The sequence below is a fragment of the Peromyscus californicus genome, unplaced genomic scaffold (assembly GCF_007827085.1).
Source record: "Peromyscus californicus insignis strain IS unplaced genomic scaffold, ASM782708v3 Scaffold_6__1_contigs__length_162567912, whole genome shotgun sequence".
Lineage (NCBI taxonomy): Eukaryota > Metazoa > Chordata > Mammalia > Rodentia > Cricetidae > Peromyscus > Peromyscus californicus.
The window spans coordinates 51,390,264-51,411,955 of NW_026294584.1; the positions used below are offsets into that span (position 1 = coordinate 51,390,264).

General features: G+C 44.6%; 1 protein-coding gene across 3 annotated transcripts in view; it reads left to right on the top strand.

Annotated features, from left to right (window-relative positions):
• Positions 1-8,456: 8,456 nt before the first annotated feature.
• The window catches only part of Ttc26 (tetratricopeptide repeat domain 26), a 52,748-nt gene continuing 39,512 nt past the window's right edge, over positions 8,457-21,692 (top strand). The window contains exons 1-5 of one of the 3 annotated variants that reach the window (XM_052720896.1): positions 8,457-8,589; positions 9,314-9,451; positions 13,351-13,443; positions 15,988-16,102; positions 18,409-18,458. In XM_052720896.1, coding sequence (XP_052576856.1) covers positions 8,587-8,589; positions 9,314-9,451; positions 13,351-13,443; positions 15,988-16,102; positions 18,409-18,458 — 399 coding nt within the window. In that variant the 5' untranslated portion in view covers positions 8,457-8,586. Of the gene's footprint in view, positions 8,590-8,750; positions 8,859-9,313; positions 9,452-13,350; positions 13,444-15,987; positions 16,103-18,408; positions 18,459-21,692 lie in introns of those variants that run through there. The other 2 variants (XM_052720897.1, XM_052720898.1) reach the window with 2 other exon arrangements.

The following is a 21,692-nucleotide window of genomic DNA, read 5'->3' on the forward strand; positions in this document are numbered from 1 at the left end:
ACCATCTGTCCTGAACGTTTGATTTCTCTGAGCACTAAGGCCTGGCCACTGTACGCTAAATGTTACAATTTTTCCATCCTCTGAGATCTTGAAAATTTTTGTCGGCTTGGAGATAATTAGACAGAACTGCCCTATGTCCACGGTTTTGGGGTTGTGCATTCCTGCCCTCCCTACAGAGGCCAGTGTCGCACAGCACTGGTCTTGTTGGCTAGGGTCATGGCGCCTCCAGGTTCTCGCCTATCTGGGAACTGGGACCCTGAAAATTATGCCCTGACCTTGGCACCTGAGACACTGGCCCCTCTTCCACTTCCTCAGAACTCTACTTACCCAGCCCCCTCCTGTGGGGTCACATGTTCCATTCAGTGGCCAACACTTCTCTATCCACCCCTCTCCTTCTTCCCCCTCCAGGATAAATTCCTCCTCCTTACCTGCCTTCCTGTTCTCCCCTCCCCTGCACTGATCCCCCAGTGCCTCAACCTACATTCAGGTCCTCTTCTACACACTGGTCTAATGCCCACGAATTTCCCCCAGTTGCTTCCTCCCCAGCAGTAGCCATGGTCCTGGTCACCCATTTCATTTCCCAGTCAGCGTCAGATATTATAAAGAATTTTAAAAAGGCTGAGGAGGATCCCTAAATTCCCCTACAGGAATTGGTGAAAATGGTTTTTGAAGTTTTTAATGCTCGAGAATGACAGCCGAGTCAACCCGACAGACAAGGCTGCAATAGAATATGCTCCAAGCCCAAGCCTTAGCAGCTGCCCTGAGGCCACCAGAACCCCACAAGGGGTACAAGGGAAGTCAGCCACGAGGCTCCATCCCGCCAGAGCTCAGCCCAACTGAAATGCAGCCAGCTGCTGACAGCCTGGGCACTGGAAATCGGAATGCCCCTGTTCGGGGTTGTCCTCTATGCCATGCCACAGAAGTCCAGCCTCAACAACATTGCTGAGACTCTTCTGGCCTTTGAACTCCTAAGCCTGGCGAAGGACTCACGCAGCCTAGACTTGGTGACTCCCATCGTCCTCTCCGAGCCTAGAGTAACGCTGCAGGTAGCGGGTAAAACCATTGACTTTCTTTTGGACACGGGAGCTACCTATTCTGTTTTGACATCTCACTCAGGTCCTACAGTTCCCTCACCAACTTCTGTCACGGGGGTGGACGGGACCCCTTCCTTCCCACTTAAGACTCTGACACTTCCCTGCATTCTTGCAGGGTGATTTTTCTCACACTCTTTTCTGGTCGTACCTGCTCACCCTGCACCTCTGCTTGGTGTGATATTCTCAGCTGCTTTGGGGCCACACTCACCTTGGCCCCCACACTCTCCTGAGTATTTCACAGGTCTATTCACAGGGGCCCTCCAGGTATGTCAGCCTCTGCACCAGCTTCCAGGACACCAACCAGGTGAAGATTGGCAGTGTCATGGAGCTCCTAAAGAAATCTCTCAACATCTCCTGGAAGCTCCACATTCCCTATCGCCCACAATCCTCAGGAAAGGTTGAGAAGGCCAATGGACTCATCAAACAACAGCTCACCAAACTCTCCAATGAACTCGGGTTATCTTGGCCCTCCCTTCTCCCCATTGCCCTTACCTGCCTCCGGGCCCTGCTCCAACACCCACAGACCCAACTGCCCCTGAGCCTGCCCCACTCTCCCGAGGGGACAGAGTACTCCTCAAACAGCTAGCTCCTAAGTCTCTCGAGCCCTGATGGACAGGATCTTATACTGTGATCCTCACCACCAAGCTCCTGGGACATCCATGCTGGAACCATTTTTCCAGCCTCAAGTGGGCACCTATTCAGGATACATGGTCTGTCCAGCAGCTGGGACCCTCCACTCTCCAGTTTTCCAAGATGTCCCAATGAAGGGCCTATCTGCTCTTCTGCTCTATGCATACATCTTTGCAGTACAACTACGACAGATGTTAATGATCTATTTTTTTCCTAGAAACTTGCCTTCTTTGCTTCCTCAAGAGACAGATGCCTGAGGTCTCCAGGATGACAACCGGATGCTCCTCCATTCATACCTCCTGCTGAATGTGAGCCCACCAACTCCTGACTCCCTGCTTCCCCACATCGTCCTATGCCCACAGGAAGTAGCCAGACTTGAACTGGCAACCCTATACCCAAAGAGTCTGGAACGTTTAGGTGGGAGCTCCACCTCAACCCCTGTCACTCTTGCATCCATATACTCAAGGAGTCTGGAATGTTCTGGTAGAAGATCTACCTCAACTCCCCTCCCCCATCTCTTTCTCCAAGCCTGCCCCTTCAAAGCCCACCAAACACAGCTCCCCCGCCAGAGAGGCTCAAGACCACTCGCACAGGGTATATAAGCTGCATCCCAGAAAACAGACAGGTGGTTTTCCAGTCTCTTGTCCTATCTCCTCTCTGGGGGGATGGAGAATCACCCAGGAATGCTTTACCCATTAAACTGGGCTTTTTCTAATTCAGTCTGATTTGGTCTGATTTGGATTGCTGCATCAGAGGATAGGCCTATTGGGGTGCAAAAAACTTACAACTATTATATTATTCTTGGGTTTTTGGTGGTTTTTCCTCTTTGTTTAATGTTTTACTGGAGGCTCTTGGCATAGTTGAGAGTTTCAAAGACAAATTTGTGGAGAGCTCAGAGCTGAAGTTGTAAGGACACACTGGTATAGCAAGCAGTAGGAATTAGTTAACTACCAATCAGAAGGAAGCAACACACAGAGAGAATACAATGAGTCAGCTATGCTAAGTCATAGAACTTAAAAGTACACATATATCTGAGGTGAGTCGGATGGAAAGTCCAAAGTCCACACCGAACAGGTGACTCGAGTGGAGAGAGGCATTAGTCACGTGATTAGATCGCAGGGGACAGACAGGGATTTCCCCTAGCTTGAACCTGTGCAAGGGACAGATTCCTGGGAAGAAGTGAAGTAGGAGAGGATGACGTTGTTAAACAGGGAAGGAAGAGCTAACCACACAGAAGAGAAAGGCCAGTCATTCTCTCTGAATGTATGTAGATTTTGTTGCTGGAGTTGAAATGAGGAACTTCAGGCTGCATGCCCTGTCTTAGGGTTTCTATTGTGAAGAGACACCATGACCACAGCAACTCTTATAAAGGCAAACATTTAATTCAGGTCGCGGCTTACAGTGTCAGAGGTTCAGTCCATTATCATCATGGTGGGGAGCATGGCATCGTGCAGGCAGACATGGTGCTGGAGGAGTCTACATCTTTGATCCACAGGCAACAGGAAGTAAACCGTGAAAGCAGGTGATACCTTGAGCATAGGAGACCTCAAAGCCCACCCCACAGGACACACTTCCTCCAAAAAGGCCACACCTACTTCCACAAGGCCATACCTCCTAATAGTGCCACTCCCTATGAGCTTATGGGGTCCAGTTACATTCGAACTACCAGACCCTCACTTCAGTAACACTTCTTACTAGGCATCAAGTTTGAAAGCAGAAGAAATGGACATGTTTGCATCCTTGAGTAGGATTAACTTGGTGCCTAGAACAAACAGCCATGGCTCCTGGGGAGTTTTGTCTGCAGTTGGCTGTGTGACCTGAGTAAATCTGAAACGACACTGTGACTCCTAAATTAGGTTGGGAAAACCTTGCGGCTTCCTCTTTGCTCTCTACCTCTGGCAAGTCAACTCTCAAATGATGTAGACATTCTAGTCGCCCAATGGAGAGGTCCATGTGGGAGCAACTAAGCTCTCCCACTGACAGCCAGTGTTAAATTGCCCAGTATGCGGGTGAACCACTTGGAAAGGGAACTCAGAGCCTGAGTCAAGACATCATGTGACAACAGCCTAGGCTCACAGCTTGACTGGAGCTAGTTTGGGGGTGTTTAGCAGTGTTGCCTTGTGATTTAATGCACGTTTTCCTGATTGCTCATAAAACCAGTGCTTTTCATGTGATAAGATAGAGAGAAAATAAAAACCAATATATAAAAGTCATAACAGGAATGGGCCTTGCAGGCGAAGACAGGGCCAGCAGCATATTACATCTAGGCTGCTGGTTCTCAACCTTCCTAATGCTGCCACCATTTAATACAGTTCCCATGTTGTTGTGACCCTCAGCCATAAAATTTTTTATTGCTACTGAGTGGTGTCTTAGCTCCTAAGATCATCAGCAATATGTGTTTTCCAATGATTGCAACCCACAGGTTGAGAACTGCTGATCCAGGAAGTTGTTCATGGTTTGGCATCTTCCTTGAATCTAACACAAGGATGGATGCTGGGCTGCGGACTCCAGGACACTAAGGAGGAGGCTAATGGGAACACCAAGCTCTGAAAACTTCCTAGACATCACCTGCTTTAAATAATATGAAGACTTAAGCAAAATGTGCTTGTTCACAAGATGGGCTATGATTCATCCAGAAAAAAGGAATGACGCTCTCACAATCTGAGTCTAGTCCCTAGAGTCCACAGAAAGATGAAAGAATCAGCTCCATAAAATTGTGTTCTGATCTCAGCACACACATCGTCTATTCCTGAACCCAGAGCTCACCAATTTGGCTAGAGAGATTAGCAATTTGCCTTTCTCTGCCTCCCTGGCACTTGGATTACAGAGGTGAGCCAGTACACCAGGTCCTTCATGTAGATGCTGGGGATGCAAATCAGGTCCTCATTCTTGTGGGCCAAGGACTTTAACAAGCGAGCCTTCTCCCCAGCCCCCAAACATTCTTCCTGATGAATATTTATAAATCTAGTGAACAAAAATGAAAAAGCTAACAGCACTTTAATAGAATTACTGTGGTCTGTAGTGGAAACATGGAGATTTATTGTTGTTTTTTTCCCAAGAGATCTTCTTTTTCCCTTTAAGGAGAATCAACCTTACTGAGAAATGCACAGACTTTCTTTTTTCTGTGCTGGGGATCGAACTCAGGGTCTCACACATGCTAGGCACATTATGTAACGATGAGCTAGGCCTCTCCTCCCTTCCAGGCCTCATTAAAACTCTTTAATATCTTAACATTCCCTCAGCAGTCCAGGGCTCTGTCATGGACAGAGGCATAATTTCCACAGCGGTTTCCAAGGACTGTAAGTGGTTATCAGTATGCATCAGGGTAAAATTGGAGAGACAGTTTCAAGAACACCCCGTTGAAGGGCTGGAGAGATGGCTCACCAGTGAGGAACAGTTGCTGTTCCTGCAGAGGAGCAGGGTCCGCTTCCCAGCACACACGTCATGCAGTTCACAATTGCCTGTAACCCCAGATCTAGGGAATCCAACACCCTCTTCTGACTTCTGTGGGCACCGGCACAGACAAACACAGGCATGTACACATACGATCAAAATAATTATTCTTTAAGAGAATACTGTCATGAGTTCAAAACTAGATTTCCATTTAAACAATCAAATCATATTTCATGGGATGCCCTTTACATAGCATAAGCTATACTCATACTCACTTTAATTGTACATGTCAATGGTTTGGGTAAAGTTACGTGGTCATACAACTGTCACCACAATCTAGATATGTATTACAGATCCTTCAAAGCTGCTGTTCTCTCCAAACTATAATAAAGCTGCATGCTGGGTGTGGTGGCACATACCTTTAATGCCAACACTCGAGAAGCAGAGGCAGGCAGCGGATCTCTGTGAGTTCGAGGCCAACCTGATCTACAGAGTGAGATCCAGGACAGGAACCAAAACTACACAGAGAAACCCTGTCTCAAAAAAAAATAAAAATAAAAAAAATAAAGCTGCAAGTCCTAACTCTGCCTCTCGCCCCTGCAGCCAACACTCCTATGCTGATGTTATCACATGTTTTATAACACCAGGTGTTATAATTCTTACAGCTGTTGTTGGGAAGAACTTCTCAAGTGTACTCAGGGCCATAGTCTGTCCCTTGTAACTACAGCATATCTCAAACAGTCTCTAAGGATTCAGAGACGTAAAGCAATACCACAAACTTTCAGAAATCAGAGATCATTTCAACTGATTTAGTAAATTCAACATGGCAGCATACAGCATTATCAGTAACACTGACTTTAGACCATAGTAAGAGAGCCCTCTGCTCTGCATTCTACGCTGACTGTATGCTAAACTAGATAGAAAGGATCTGCATTGCTCAGTTCTTGTACTCCCTCCTTTATACCACGATGCTTAGAATAGTGAATCTGCACCCATGTAACTTCTAGTCTGTTTGCACACTTGAGTAGGGCTCTGCTCTGCGTTTTTTCCCTTTAGGTTCGTGAGACTGACAGATTCTAGGATAAATGGGGGCCTAAAGCTTGACTTTGTAGGCTGAGGTTCCACAGTGATGCATAAAGCCCTTTCAATGCAGATTAAAGCCTGGGGTGAGAGGGTTGAAGGCTGAGAATTGGGGTTAGGACTTTGTGCACTGCTACACCCTTCAAAAAAGTCTGAGAATTCTAAACTGGAGTTCAAACTTCTACATGTTGTTTTATTTATCAAGGTAGAATGCTAAAACATTTTAGTTAATAATTTTGCTGGGCTGGTTTTGAAATTTTCAATATTTAGGCATATGGAATATGGTTCTTCCTTGTATGATTTCATTTCTATTAAATGTTCAGAATAGGCAAATCCACAGGGAAAGAAAATAAATGAGTGCTTGACAGAGGCTAGAGAGAGAGCAAATTGATGAATGATTGCCGTGCATTGTAGGATGATCTTCCTGGAATGATCTAGAACTTAAGACTGTTAAGGACACACAGTGTTATGAATACACTAAAGTCTACTGAGTTGTACTTTTAAAAGATGAATTTTATAATTATTTGACTATTTTGACTAAAGTGTCTGTCATCTATATCACACCACGGAAAGTAGCTACAAATAATTTTGTTGAATTTTTTGTTTTTTTTTTTTACTGAAAATAGGAATATTTCTGAAATTTGGAAACAAAAGAATTTAAGTGGCATGCTGGTAAAGCTGTGCATCTTTGAAGTGTATATATTTGCCTTTTGGTATGTATCTCTGTAGACCAGTTGGTTTGTGTGTATACAGACGTGTATACATAAAGACAGAAGTCATCCACTGTCCAACAGATGGCAGACATGAGAGGAGAAGCTAAGGCCGGATACAGATGACTATGCAAAGGAATCTCAGAAGTCACACCGACCAGACTTCTACACATTTATGGTATATGTGAGTCTCTATAGGGCGGTTCAGGGTGGTATGCAAAGTAATTAACTATGTAATGATTATGCCATGTCACCCAAGTTGTTAATAAGATTTTAGGTCTTTAGTGCATCTGCTCACTCTGAAAGTTTGGATATCCTCTAAGGTCCCTTCTGGCTCCAACAGTCCATGACTCTGTCATTTAAAAATATTTTTGCCGTCATGTTAACACTGTGTTCTGGAGTAAGTCCAGTCAACACGAATTTTTACAGTTTCTAATTGTGTGTAAGTGTGTTGAAGGACCAGCCTGCCTCCTTCTTAGGCTTAAAAGTCATTTTATAGTAAAGATAAACCAGGTTCATTCCTGTTTATCATTAAACCTCTGTTTCTCAAAGATTGGGCTATGCCCCACTTGTAACCTTAACTACAAATGGTTCCGTACTGCCTGTTTCAGAAATGGCAATCATGTCTTTGTTTCAAAGTTGTTTGTAACTGTCTTGCAACCTTACCTTTGTTTCAAAAGGTTATATGACCACCTTGTTATGACTGCCTGTTGTTATGCCCACCTTGCAGCCGGGTCTGTTTCGGGAGTTTGTTAAGACTAATTTGTTATTACTTTTTTTTTTTTTTTTTTGTTTTTCGAGACAGGGTTTCTCTGTGTAGCTTTGCGCCTTTCCTGGATCTCGCGCTGTAGACCAGGCTGGCCTCGAACTCACAGAGATCCGCCTGGCTCTGCCTCCCGAGTGCTGGGATTAAAGGCGTGCGCCATGTTATTACTTTTTATGCTTATGTTCTGCGTCCTGTAACCCTGCCTATTTTGCCCGCCACATCTCCCATTTGGAAACCCCTACTCCTGAGCTGTATAAAAAACATTTCCTCACATCTAATGCTGACCTCTAGAAGCCCGCCTTAGGGGGAGGTAGCCTGTGTACGCGAATAAACTTGCTTTAATTAATTGCTTTTTTTTTCATTAATTTGACCATGACGTGGGCCGATGGTCTTTCCCCTCCCATCTTTGGGATTAACAGTGTCTTGAGGAAATGTTTCTGTGTCACTTCTGCCTCCAAACTATCATTTCGTTCAGCGGAAACCAGGGGAGAACAGAGACAACATGCCAGACAGCGGGCTGCTGTTGGAATTCAACCTAGACCAAACGGAAGTGGTCCTTGAAAATTACCTTCCCAAGAAACTTGCATCTGAAATACACTTCCTAATTGCAATAGTAATTCCAAGTCGCCTTCTCCTAAACTACATTCCTAAGCAGAGACACAAGCACATTTTCGTCCTCAGCACAGACAAGGATCTGCTCCCTTGATAGGAACGTCTTCTCTTCCAGCCGCGGAAACGCATGGAACCAAGAAGCTGCGGGCACTGATTCTCGGGCGAGCTCTTGTCATCAAAGGACCAGCCTCCTGGCGGCGTTGCCGTGGAAACGGAGCTGGCTGTGTAGATGTGGCAAGTCGCCGAGGCATCCAGCCTTTGCTAAGTATCTGTGGCAGGGGCTCACAAGACCGACGCCAAGATGGTTAGTAGCTCTGAATAGTAAGGGGAACGGGGGCGGGGGGGGGGGGACTTCGAATAGGTTTTTACTCGGGCTTATAACTCCCAACACACTATTGGATAGAATCTAGGTGTGTCTCCAGAGGGCGATCCTTTTATCCCTCCAGTGTTTCCACCGGGAATAGCGAGGGATGCAAAGAAAATCACCTTGATGCTGTCTTCCCTCCTGCTTCTCCATTTCCCGACACCAGATCTGCTTGTGGACTGGAAAAAGAGCCAGGGAAGACCGAAATGGTAGAAGCTGCGTGAATTGTTCGTCTCTTGTGGATAAAGTAGTTGGAAGTAGCTATTTGGTTCCCCTTCAGTGGGAAGGTGATGGCACTTTCAATAAAATGCGTGTTAAAAAAAAGAATCTGAATAGGCCGGGCGGTGGTAGCGCATTCCCTTAATACCAGCACTCGGGAAGTAGAGGCAGGTGGATCTCGGTGAGTTCCAGGCTAGCCTGGTCTACAAAGTGAGTTCTAGGACAGTAGGACTGTTACATAGAGAAACCTTATCTTGAAAAGACAAAAATAAACAAACAAAAGAATCGATTTACTAGTGTTTGTTGGTAAGGATTTGACTTGTAAATCACAGAACTGTTACTCTGAGTTTAAAAATGACTTTTGACAGAGAAACCCTGTCTTGAAAAACAACAACAATAAAAAAAAGACTTTTGAGTTGAACTGTCTTTGCTGTTTGTTTTACAGATGCTTTCAAGGGCCAAACCCGCTGTGGGCGGGGAATCACCACACACTGACAAAAGAAAGAAGAAAGGGAGGAAGATTCCAAAACTAGAGGACCTACTTTCGCAAAGAGATTTCACTGGCGCCATCACCCTATTGGAGGTAATGTCCAAAGAAGGTTTGCTTTCAAGTCTGATGAATGTCGGGGTGAATGCTGGTTATGATGCTATTGGAAGAGGTGGGTACATTCTGAGGAATCCAAGCAAATATAGCCAGACACATATTCCAGATTCCAAGTTAACTATAAGCCTGATAAGATATAAAAAAAAAATTTGGACTAGAGAGATGGCTTGACAGTTAAGACCAGTGGCTGCTCTTCCAGAGGACCTTGATTCCCAGCACCCATATGTCTGCTCACAACTCTTAGTAACTCCAACGTCAGGGGATCCAAGGCCTTCTGACCTCCTTCAGCACCAGGAACACATACGGGGCATAGAAACAGATGAAGACAAAACACTCATACACTTAAAACTAATTTTTTCCCTAGTCCCACAGATGGTGAATCTAACCTAAAAATATAGCATTACACATAATACAGTGTCAATTCACATATTGTTTACCGTGATTCCTAAGTGATTTATAACTTCTTCCTATCATGATATTTTGCTTAAAAGATTGATTATTCCATGTTTATTTTAAAAATATTGTAAACCCATAGAACATTTCAATTCTGCATGCCAGTGTCATCTTTTTATGGAGCCAGTGCTGGGGATCAAGCTCAGGGCCTCAACCAAGCATTCTGCCACAGGTCTGCACCCCAGCCCAGCCCCAGCTTGTAGATCTCACCTTTTGTTTGTTTGCTTGCTTTTGTTTTTCGAGACAGGGTTTCTCTGTGTCACAGCCTTGGCTGTCCTGAAACTCACTCTGTAGACCAGGCTGGCCTCAAACTCAGAGATCCACCTGCCTCTGCCTCCCAAATGGTGAAATTAAAGGTGTGTACCACCTACTCCCTACGTGTCTATTTTTTTTAAAAGAATTTAAAAAATGATGTGTAGTTGTTTGTGTCTGCATGTCAGTTTTTTTTTGTTTTTTGTTTTGTTTTGTTTTTTTTTTGCTTACAAACTGTATGGCTGTACCAGGATTCTTGCTAACTGTTCTTACAGCTTAAATTTATCCATTTCTATAAATCTATACCTTGCCACATGGCTCGTGGCTTACCGGCATCTTCACATGCTATTTGTCATCATGGCGGCTGGCAGTGTCTCTGACTCAGCCTTCTACTTCCCAGCTTTATTCTCCTCCTTGTCCCACCTATACTTCCTCCTGCCTGACTACTGGCCAATCAATGTTTTATTTACTAACCAATCAGAGCAACACATTTGCCATACAGAACATCCCACAGCACTTCCCCTTTTCGTTTTTTTTTTTCAAAAAGGAAGGTTTTAACCTTAACAAAGTAAAATTACATATAATTTGGGAGTTTGGGCGTAGCTTCTCTTACTACTTCCTGCTGGAGGGGGGCGCTGTATGGTGACACAAAGAAAATTTTAGGATTATGGAATAGTCCATGAGGCTGTATTGTCTGAGCCAGTTGCCTTCAAACCGTTCTGGATGTTGGATCATCTGGGCCATGGTGTCATCGGAGACCTTTCAGGGGGTCTTGGCTGGTCAAACCTGATGTATCTTAATCTGGAACAAATCCTTAGCCTCTGGCTTTCTTGCCATGTGGCTTATGGCTTACCGGCATCTTCACATGCTGTTTGTCATCGTGGCAGCTGGCAGTGTCTCTCGGGTTTTTTGTTTTTTGAGACAAGGTTTCTCTGTGTAGCTTTGGAGCCTTTCCTGGAACTCACTCTGTAGACCAGGCTGGCCTTGAACTCACAGAGATCCACCTGGCTCTGCCTCCCAAGTGCTGGGATTAAAGGCGTGCACCACCACGGCCTGGCTTTGCATGTCAGTTTGTGCACCCGAGTGCAGGTGCCCACAGAGGCCAGAAGAACTGGATCCCCTGGAGCTAGAGTTACAGAAAGTTGTGAACTCTTATGAGGATGCTGGGAACTGAACTCGGGTCCTCTAGAAGAGCAGCAAATGCATATTACACATAATTAAAAATAAAAACACCGGACTGATTAAAGATGAAAACAAAGCAAAACCCAAACAATACAAACCAAAAGCTTAGGGGAGGAGGGATTTTTTTTGGCTTGTAATTCTAGGTGACAGTCCATACTGAGGGAAGTCAGGGCAGACATTTGAAGTCAGGCCTGCTTGCAGTTCTGTATAGCATTACCTCTGTCTAAGGCATTTGCTTTACGACCAAAGCAGCACTGTATTTTGGGTTGTTTTTTTGGGACAAAGTCTCTATATGGACCAGGATGGCCTTAAACGGTAGAACAGGCTGGTCTTGAACTCATAGAGTTGCACCTGCCTCTGCCTCCTAAGTGCTGGGATTAAGGACGTGTGCCACCACACCCAGCTAAGCATGTACCACCATGGCCAGCTCCCTAAGTTGTTTTGCTCAGGGTCTTTATCACAGCAACGGGGATGAAGCTAGGACTCGTGGTACTTGAAAATCTTCTCAGTCCTTTCCTCTGAAGTAAAACTTCTGTTTTGTTAGGTGAAGAATTCTTACCTTTTTTTTTGTTTGTTTTTTTTTTTTTTGAGACAGGGTTTCTCTGTGTAGCTTTGCACCTTTTCCTGGATCTCGCTCTGTAGACCAGGCTGGCCTCGAACTCACAAAGATCCACCTGCCTCTGCCTGCTGGGATTAAAGGCATGCACCACCACCGCCCAGCGAATTCTTACATTTTTGTAGTGGACACAAACAAGGCTAGCTAGGGTCTGTACACCTTTAACTCATCTGGTCTGTCAGTTAGCCTGATGGGGTAATAGAATGATTTCATGGCTTGTCTCCAGAGAAGGGCTATGAGCTAGAGTAGGGTCTGAGGAAACACTGAAGGGAGACTCCAGACTCAAATCGTGTGCAAGAACCAAGAGCGTTTATTATACCACATGCATGGGGGGTTGTTCACCTGTCCAGAATGGTGACGACCCCGAGAGGGGCGTGCAGGCTCCTTGCAGCACAGTTAAGGGGGGGTTCAGGGTCAGTTACCTAATTGGTTAGTATATGTCTAATTGGCTAAGGTTTAGTTTTAAGGTTTTTGGACACATCTGCACAACCTTGGACGTGACTCAGAAGGGGCTGCTGGGTTTGTCCTTGAGATACTGTGAGGCTGACTTAGACCCTCTGTGTTCATTCTCTCCCTCGACCCTGAATGAAAGGGCCTCGTAGATAAATAGCCCTTTGATGGAAAAGACACCCGTTTGTCCTTCTCAGAGAACTGGGACCTAAATTTTGTTGTGAAGGTGGGAGATTTTAAGCCCTTCAGTATTAATAAATATACATGTGTGCTAACAGGAGAAGATGGAAGTGTGATATGGAATGCAGCAAAAGTCAGTGGTGGGAACCTGGGCTTTGGAGGCAGACATGCATTTACATCCCCGTTTCCATAGGGACAGGGGCTGGCCGTGCGATCTTAGAACCATTGCTTGACCTTTAACCTTCAGGTATTTGGCTTTAAATGTTTTGTTGTTGTTGTTTTGAGACAAGGTCCCTCTGGTAGCCCTGGCTGTCTTCTCTGTAGCTCTGTAACTCACTCTGTGGCCAGGCTGTCCTCAAACTCACAGAGATCCGCCTTTCTCTGCCTCCTGAGCACTAGGATCAAAGGCGTGCGCCCCCACCTGGCTGCTTTCAAATGTTTTACATAACTCTTGAACATCACCCAGAATTATTAGATAATTCACATACTTTCTGGAATAAGGTGCTAGCAAACACAAAAAAACAAATCCAGCATTTTGAAAACAAAACAAAACAAAACAAAAAAAAAGACTTCTGTGACAACTGTGACTGTGAGGATTCCTGTCTGCGGAGGCGTCATCGAACCGCATATTATCCGGCTTCTATTATTTAGCATTTTGATTGTTTATCAGTCACTCAGCATACCTTAAAAAAATCCAAAGCATTTACTATTAAAATCTTTTTTTTCATGACATTTTAATGTGAAGTTCAAACGCCATGTTGGGGAGCAAGAAGACGACACTAATTTGTGGATTGGATACTGTGCTTTTCACCTGGGAGACTACAAGAGAGCTTTGGAGGTTAGTGGGAAAAAATGACATTATATGGTACATGCTCATAGTAACAGCAGAAGGAAATGAGGCAGATGGAAAGAAAGAAAGTACCCTGTCTGCCTTCCCCAATCCTACGTCTTTTAATGAAGGCCCCACTGGCCCTTCTTAAGGTACTGATTCAGAGCGGGGTGGGGGTGGTAACAGAACACATGTGATATTGTTGTGGGACTCTCTCTGGAATAAGCACTCTGCCACCAACGAGGGCGAACGAGAGGAGATGTCACTGGCGGGCTGCAGCCAGGAAGCTTCTGAAAGGCTTCCCTCCCAGGTCCAGTTTGTGTTCTCATTTTATACTCTAAAACTACGAGGGTGCAGGCAAGCGAGCGAGATTTTACAGACACTGCAGGGCGGTGCAGTCCGCGGGTTGTTAAGGGCAATAGCCCATTATTTCAGCTGTGCAAGTGAAGTCAAGCTTGGCAGACGGGCAGGACTAGCAGCGCTGTAAGTAAATCACTAAATAAATAATGTAACTGGTCTTTTCTGCCTTATTCTACTTCAACATCAAAGTGGAAGAGGAAATATGTGTGAGGTGGGAGTGTTTAGAGGGGTGTGCAGTCTGTAAGTCAGAAGATAGACTAGAGAAAGAGGTGGAGGAGACAATGAAAAGGCTTTGGGGAAACCTGCTAGCTTGTAACTTAGTTTAAAAAAATAATGAGATAAATATTCTGCTCAACTTCCTGCCTTGCTATATAATATATAAACTAAAATACTTGTATAAAACCCACAAGACAAGCCGGGCGGTGGTGGCGCACGCCTTTAATCCCAGCACTCGGGAGGCAGAGCCAGGCGGATCTCTGTGAGTTCGAGGCCAGCCTGGGCTACCAAGCGAGTTCCAGGAGAGGCGCAAAGCTACACAGAGAAACCCTGTCTCGAAAAAGCAAAAAAAAAAAAACCCACAAGACAAGAGCATGTGTAGCATTCCAATATAATGTCTGAGTATTTAATACATTTGTTAGTATTATTTTTGTATAATAGAATGTTGTCATTTTTTTTTTTTACTCTTTGGGGGGCCCTCCACCCAGCTCCCAAATAAATACGGAAGCTTATTCTTAATTATGAATGCCTGGCCTTAGTTTTGTTTATTTTTTTGCCAGCTTTCCTTAACTTAAATCATCATGTTTACTTTTTGCCTCAGGACTTTTCCCGTTCTCTTACTTCTGTAAATCTTACTCTTAGTCACGGTTTGCTGGATAGCTGGGTGGCTGGCCCCTGGTGACCTCCTCCTTCTCTGCCTACTCCCTTTTCCTCCTCCTCCCAGATTTCTCCTACATATTCTCTCTGCCTGCCAGCCCTGCCTGTCTTTCTCTCCTGCCTTGCTATTGGCCGTTCAATTCTTTATTAGACCATCAGGTGTTTTACACAGGCAAAGTAACACAGGCTCACAGAGTTAAACAAATGTAACATAAACAAAAGTAACACACCTTCAAATAATATTCTACAACAATAGAAGTTATTATGATAGTTTTAAATAAAATCCAAAAAATAACTTTTTTCCCCCTGAGACAGGGTTTCTCTGTGTAGCTTTGGAGCCTGTCCTAGATCTCGCTCTGTAGACCAGGCTGGCCTCAAACTCACAGAGATCCGCCTGCCTTTGCCTCTTGACTGCTGGAATTAAAGGCATGTGCACCACCTCCCCGGCCCAAAAATACCTTTATAAAAGGAGAAAGACTCTCCATATCTGGTCTTGTGAGTCTGCATCCTACTTGCCCTTCACGTTTACATGTGCACCAGAGACTTTGCACATGCCAGGTGAGCATTTTGCCATTGAGCTATACCACTGCATTTCATATTTCTTTAAGAATGTTTTTTATGGGCTGGAGAGATGGCTCAGAGGTTAAGAGCACTGGCTGTTCTTCCAGAGGTCCTGAGTTCAATTCCCAGCAACCACATGGTGGCTCACAACCATCTATAATGAGATCTGGTGCCCTCTACTGGCCTGCAGGCTGAACACTCACGGCATATATAATAAAGAAATAAACCTTAAAAAAAAAAATGACTTAATTTTCAAAAAAAAAAAAAGAATGTTTTTTATTTTATGGGTATGAGTGTTTACCTGCATGTGTGTATGTGAACCGGGTGCATGCCTGGAACCTGCGGAGACCAGAAGACATTGGATCTCCTGGAACTGGAGTCATAGATGATTGTAAGCTATCATGTGGGTGCTGGGAATCGAACCTGGGTCCTCTGCAAGAACAGCTAATGCTCTTAGCATTCTCTCCAGAAGACCCATCTGTATGTCTAAGTTAGCAAAAACTATTTCAGTTATTTTAATTTCTGAAGGTTTCTAGACACATTAAAAATGAGAGGGAACCAAAGTGTAATTCTGTGTACAAGAGCCCTGTCTGGGTGGAATCCCATGTGAGCCTCCGCTCTTCTGGCAGAGAAGGACGGAGCAGATGTAGAATCTCCGAGGGTAAGCTAAGCTGCTGGCAGTGAGAAGTCCTCTTCCATTGTAGAAAATGGGCAGTCGCCTTACTGTCAAGCGAGGCTCTCAATGATTGTCTGTTTCAGGAATATGAAAACGCCACGAAGGAGGAAAATTGCAACCCAGAAGTGTGGGTCAACTTGGCCTGCACCTACTTCTTTCTTGGGATGTATAAACAAGCAGAAACTGCTGGGTTTAAAGGTAAAGTGGGCGTTTTACATATCGTTTTTGGCGTAACGTCTCTGTCCATTGTTACCCTACTCTGTTATAATCAGTGTTTGCTTTGTACCAGCATTTATTCTGTGCTTCCAAAGTGCGTGTCTTAGAGATATTTCAACTTGTAGTTGAAGCTTTGTTTTATTTTTTTTTTTTTTTTTTGGTTTTTCGAGACAGGGTTTCTCTGTGTAACTTTGCGCCTTTCCTGGGACTCACGTGGTAGCCCAGGCTGGCCTCGAACTCACAGAGATCCGCCTGGCTCTGCCTCCCGAGTGCTGGGATTAAAGGCGTGCGCCACCACCGCCCGGCTTGTTTTATTTTTAATTCCAGGCTGACAGTCTCTGTTTTGCTTTTTTTCTTTTTTCTGGGTGCTGGAGGCTTAGTCCAGGGCCCAATGCTTGTTGGACAAGTGCTCCACCACAGAGCTAACCCTCAACCCCAACAATGGCTATGAGAGCTAAAAAGGAACTGTGCTCTTCAGAACAACTAAAGTACTGGATTTCATCAATTCTTTCTTTCTTGTTTTTTTCAAGACAGGATTTCTCTATGTAGCCCTGGCTGTCATGGAACTCTCTCTGTAGACCAGGCTGGCCTTGAGCTCACAGAGATCCGACTGCCTCTGCCTCTCAAGTGCTGGGATCAAAGGCCTGCGCCACCGCCTGGCAGATTTGATCACTTCTGTCTTTAAAGAGAGTTAATTACCCCATCCTCACCCTAGTGTGCCCACGCCCAACTCAAGAAGGCAGAGCCCAGAAACAGAAAGATGAGAGAAGAAAGTGGACACGGGGTCTTTAAAAGGCCCAGGGGTGGACATCAGGGGAGGGTGGTGTTTAGGTGCCTTTGCTCCAGCCGCTCTGCTGTGGGGCTTATTGCTCACAATGAGAGCCCGAGAGAGAAGCCAGCCTACAGATCCCCACCTAAGAGTCCAGCAGGCTTCCCTTTGTATTCAGACTTGCAAGTAAGGGGGAGAAACGTGGAAGAAAAGGTGAAGGATAATTAGAACACACATCAAATGGAATTTAAGGAAATGGAGAGAAAGTCCGACAAGGGAATATTGATGAAGATGTTGTTAGGAGGCTGGGTGTGGTGCACACCTTTAGTCCCAGCACTTGGGAGCCAGAGGCCAGAAGATCTCTGAGTTCAAGGGCAGCCAGGGATACACAGAGAGACCTTGGTCCCCCCACCTCCACCAAAATAATTGTTAGGGAAAATGGATTTTGGGTAGAATTCATATTTATATGTATAAAACTTACCCCATTTTAAAAAATGGGGAACTTGAACCATTCTTAATTTGAACCCCATTTTTTCATATACGCCAGTGTAATTATTCCAAATGTAATCATGTCTTTTAGGGTCCTAACTGTCTCATGTTTCTAAGAGTTTGCTTCATTTCTATACATACATACATACATACATACAACACACATTTTTATTTTTCATGCATTGAAGTATGATTTTGGTCTATAAAAGAGATATAGAATTGGTTGTCCGGAATTTGAAAACTGACTGGATCTTGAAAGGTGTTAGCCTTTCCCTTGGATGCCTGTTTAAGGGTGGCCCTTAACTGTGGTAGAAGATCCCTGGAATAGAGTGGACTGCTATTTAGGAAAATGCAACAGTGTAATTCTGGGAAAGGAGATTTCAGTAGGAACTGAGAAAGAATGCTGGCAAAATGTGGGTGGCTCCGTGTGTACTCTGAGGTGACATCCCCGTGTTTGGTTCAGTGTGTGAACAGCACAGAGGTGGGCTACACTGTGTGTGTGTGTGTGTGTGTGTGTGTGTGTGTGTGTGTGTGTGTGTGTGTGTGTGTGTGTGTGTGTGTGTGTGTGTAGGTGTGTAGCGTTGTACTCTGGGACACCACAGCAGTGTCGGGTAGAAGTGGTGGAGAGCAGAATCTTAGAACAGCCCTCCTCTGGCTCTCCTGTGGCTGCTGCTCCTGCAGGTGGGACAGAGTGTTTATTCTAGCAGTCACATACAGCTAGATAAGGATCTGGGGAGACCCACCTGAGTCCCATTCCAGCAAGGGACTAACTTTCATAGACCATTGAATTTTCTTCCCAAGATTTATTTTTCATCATATGTATGTGAGTGCTTTGCCTGCATGTGCTCTTGGAGGCCAGAAGAGGGCACCAGATCTCCTGGAACAGGAGTTATGAACAGTTGTAAGCTTGTGAGTGCTAGAACTGTGCCTGAGTCCTCTGCAGGAGCAGCAGGTGCTCTTACCCTCGGAGCCATCTTTCCAGAGCAACTGTTGAATTCCTTACCAAGCACTGCGCTTCTTTCTCTTCCAGCTCCCAAAAGCCGGCTCCAGAACCGCCTGCTGTTCCATCTGGCTCACAAGGTACTGTGCTCTCATTCTGCATTGCTCCCTTTAAAACATTTTCCTCTTCCTTTCCTTCACCAACAGTGATGGAAAGTGTTCAACTAGACATTTCTGTTAATGTTACTAAATTGTTTTAGAGAAAGTTTATCAAGTCACAAACAAGTAGCATATGAAAATATATTTGATGCATTTAAATTTTCCAAAATATTATTTTTGTTATTATTTTACAGTGTTAAGAATTAAACCCAGGGGGAGAGCCAGGAAAAAAAAAGAATTAAACCCAGGGCCTGGCGGTGGTGGCAAACTCCTTTAATTCCAGCACTTGGGAGGCAGAGGCAGATGGATCTCTCCAAGTTTGAGGCTGCCTGATCTGTTCCAGGATAGCCAGGGCTACACAGCAAAACCCTGACTAGAAAAACAAAAACAAAACAAACAAAACAAAAAAAAAGAACTAAATCCAGGGTCTTGTGCTTGTTAGGCAAGCGCTCCACCATTGAGCTACATCCAGAGCCTCTGGCTTTTTGAGACATAACCTTGCTGTGTTGTACAGGCTGGTCTAAAACTTTCTGCAAAGCCCAAGATGACCTCAAACACGTAGACTTCCTGCCTTAGCTGCTCGGCTGCTGGGGTTAAAGGCATCACCACCACACCCAGGCCCAGAGGTCTGACCGCTTGTTTCCATTTGTCCCAAATAACCAGGATTCCATCTTCTCTCCTTTCTGGTGTTCTTTTTGCACTGATTTTTAAAATTCCATATTTGTCCTCTGTTAGCTTGCTGTTGTGCATCCTTTTTATGGTACTTTAGAGGTTACAATAGCATAGGTCATTTACATTATTGAAGTTCTCTTGGTTGTTGAGGGTTTTCTTTTTTTGCTTTGTTGTTGTTCATTCCTTGTAGGACCTCAATAATATGTGTCTACATAGTTAGTTTTCTTTAATTGTGTCACAGGTAAATGCTTCTATTTTCTTTTGTTTGTTTGTTTATGGTTTTTTTTAAGGATTTATTTATTTATTATGTATACAGTGTTCTGTCTGCACATATCCCTGCAGACCAGAAGAGGGCGCCAGATCTCATTACAGATGGTTGTGAGCCACCATGTGGTTGCTGGGAATTGAACTCAGGACCTTTGGAAGAGTAAGCAGTGCTCTTAACCTCTGAGCCATCTCTCCCACCCCTGTTTGTTAATGGTTTTTGAGACAGGGTTTCTAGATAGTTTGTCATCTTCCACAGAGGATTTACTTGTGTGTCTGGCAGGCACATGCGACAGGAACAAATGGTCTGGCTCCTGCCGATGACGATATCAGCCATTCAAGGCTGGTCCCCAGCTGTTCTGAGAGCTGGTGGCTTCTCGCTTTGCCTCCCTGGCTGGGTTGTCCCTCCAGGGCTCCTCACTGACCGCCTCTAATGTTTACCCATCAAGCCCATACAGCTCCCACAAGCTGTACTTAGCTTTTGGAGACTAAAAACTGACCAGAGTCCTCAAAAGGTAAGTGTTGCTGGACACCCACCTCATGGCCCCATTCTTTCCATCTCTTTGGGATCTTGGCATCACAGATCTTCACTGAGTTGGTACCTTTGATGTCACCACACAGATTTCTAGTAGCTTTCAAACTTTTAGTTGTTCTTGATGAGAGGACTAGGCTCCCAGCAGGTCTACTCTTATTAGAAATGGGAGTCTTTGATTTCAAGAAATATTTTATTGTGTTTTGTTATGATTACAAAAATAAGATTTGTTTATTCTAATTCTCTTAAATAGTTTTTAAGAAGACACACTTACACACAATAATCAACATTTCTTGTATTTTGCTCTCTTCTAGACTTTAATTTTTTCGATTATTATTATTATTAATACTTAATTCTATGTGTATGGGTGTTATGCCTGCATGTACATCTGTGCACCATCTAGTGCCTGAGGAGGCCAGAAGAAGGTGTCTGGAACTGGGAGTTACAAAAGGTGCTGAGCCACCATGTGGGTACTGGGAATCAAACCCAGGTCTTCTGAAGGAGCAGCCAGTGCTCCTAACCAGGGAGCCATCTCTCCAGCCCCTCTCGTCGAGTCTTAAAAATTCATCTTTTTCACTTGCTCTCCCTCCCACCTTCTCCCACCCTTTGTCCCCCCTTCTTCAGTGCTGGGGACTCAGACTGAAGGCATCATGCATGTTAAGCATATACTCTACCTCTGAGCTATACCCTTTGCCCCATATTGTTTTGAAAATGTGGATTATTTTATCAAATTTGGATCGCAATTTATGTATGTGTACTGTTTTAAGTCCATATTTTGCACTCAAAAGTACAACTTTTTTTCATATCACAAGATAGTCTACAGAAGCGCTAATGGTAGGTAGCTCTTGGGCTGTGAAGTCTTTCTAAAATAGTTTCCCAATTTTCTTTCTTTCTTTTTTTTTTTCAATTTCAAAATAGGGTGTGCCATATCCACACTTTGATCCCTAGGCTCTCTTGAAACTCTGAATGTTTCCTCGTGTAGCGTGCTGACTGAAGCTAAGATAGCCGTCTCAGTGGTTTTAGCCTGGTGCAGTTTGCAAAATTTTGACTGAGATCTTCACTAGCTGTCATCGTTCTTCCTTCTAATAGACAGACGTCCCACAAGTCGCCCTTTCATTTCCCTGTGTTGTGTATTTGGACATTTTCCCATTTTCAGGCCTAAAGAAATGGTAACCTTCCGGTTGGTGGTGGCCTTTAATCTCAGCACCTGGGAAGCAGAGGCAGGCGGATCTCTTAAGTTCGAGGCTAGCCTGGTCTACAGAGCAAGTTCCAGGACAGCTAGGGCTATATAGAGCGATCCTTTCTAGAACATCCCCCCTCAAAAAAAAAAAAAAAAAAGGAAAGAAAAGAAAAGAAATATTAACTTTTGAAACAGATTTTCTTACATTTATTCTGAATTAGACAGAGTGCGTTTGAGTGAGAAGAAGTGAGCACCAGTGGAAGCTTTGCAGGCTAGACTCTGGAACTTAGTTGGATCTATCTGCCTCTCACATTCAGGCTTCAGCAACTCAGCCGTGGCAGCACAGGCCCATTCCCCTGGAAAGCAGGGAGAGGAGGATGGGCACAAGCTTGAGGCCAGTGTGGTCTACAGTGTGACTGCTAGGCCAACGAGGGCTCAAGAAAAAAATAACTCTCAAAGGTTGTATGTAAGTCCGTACCAGGTGCTAAGGATACACTCAGTGATAGAGCATTTGTCTGGCATGCATGAAGCCCAGACTTTGTTTTCCAGTATTACATAAGCACACATG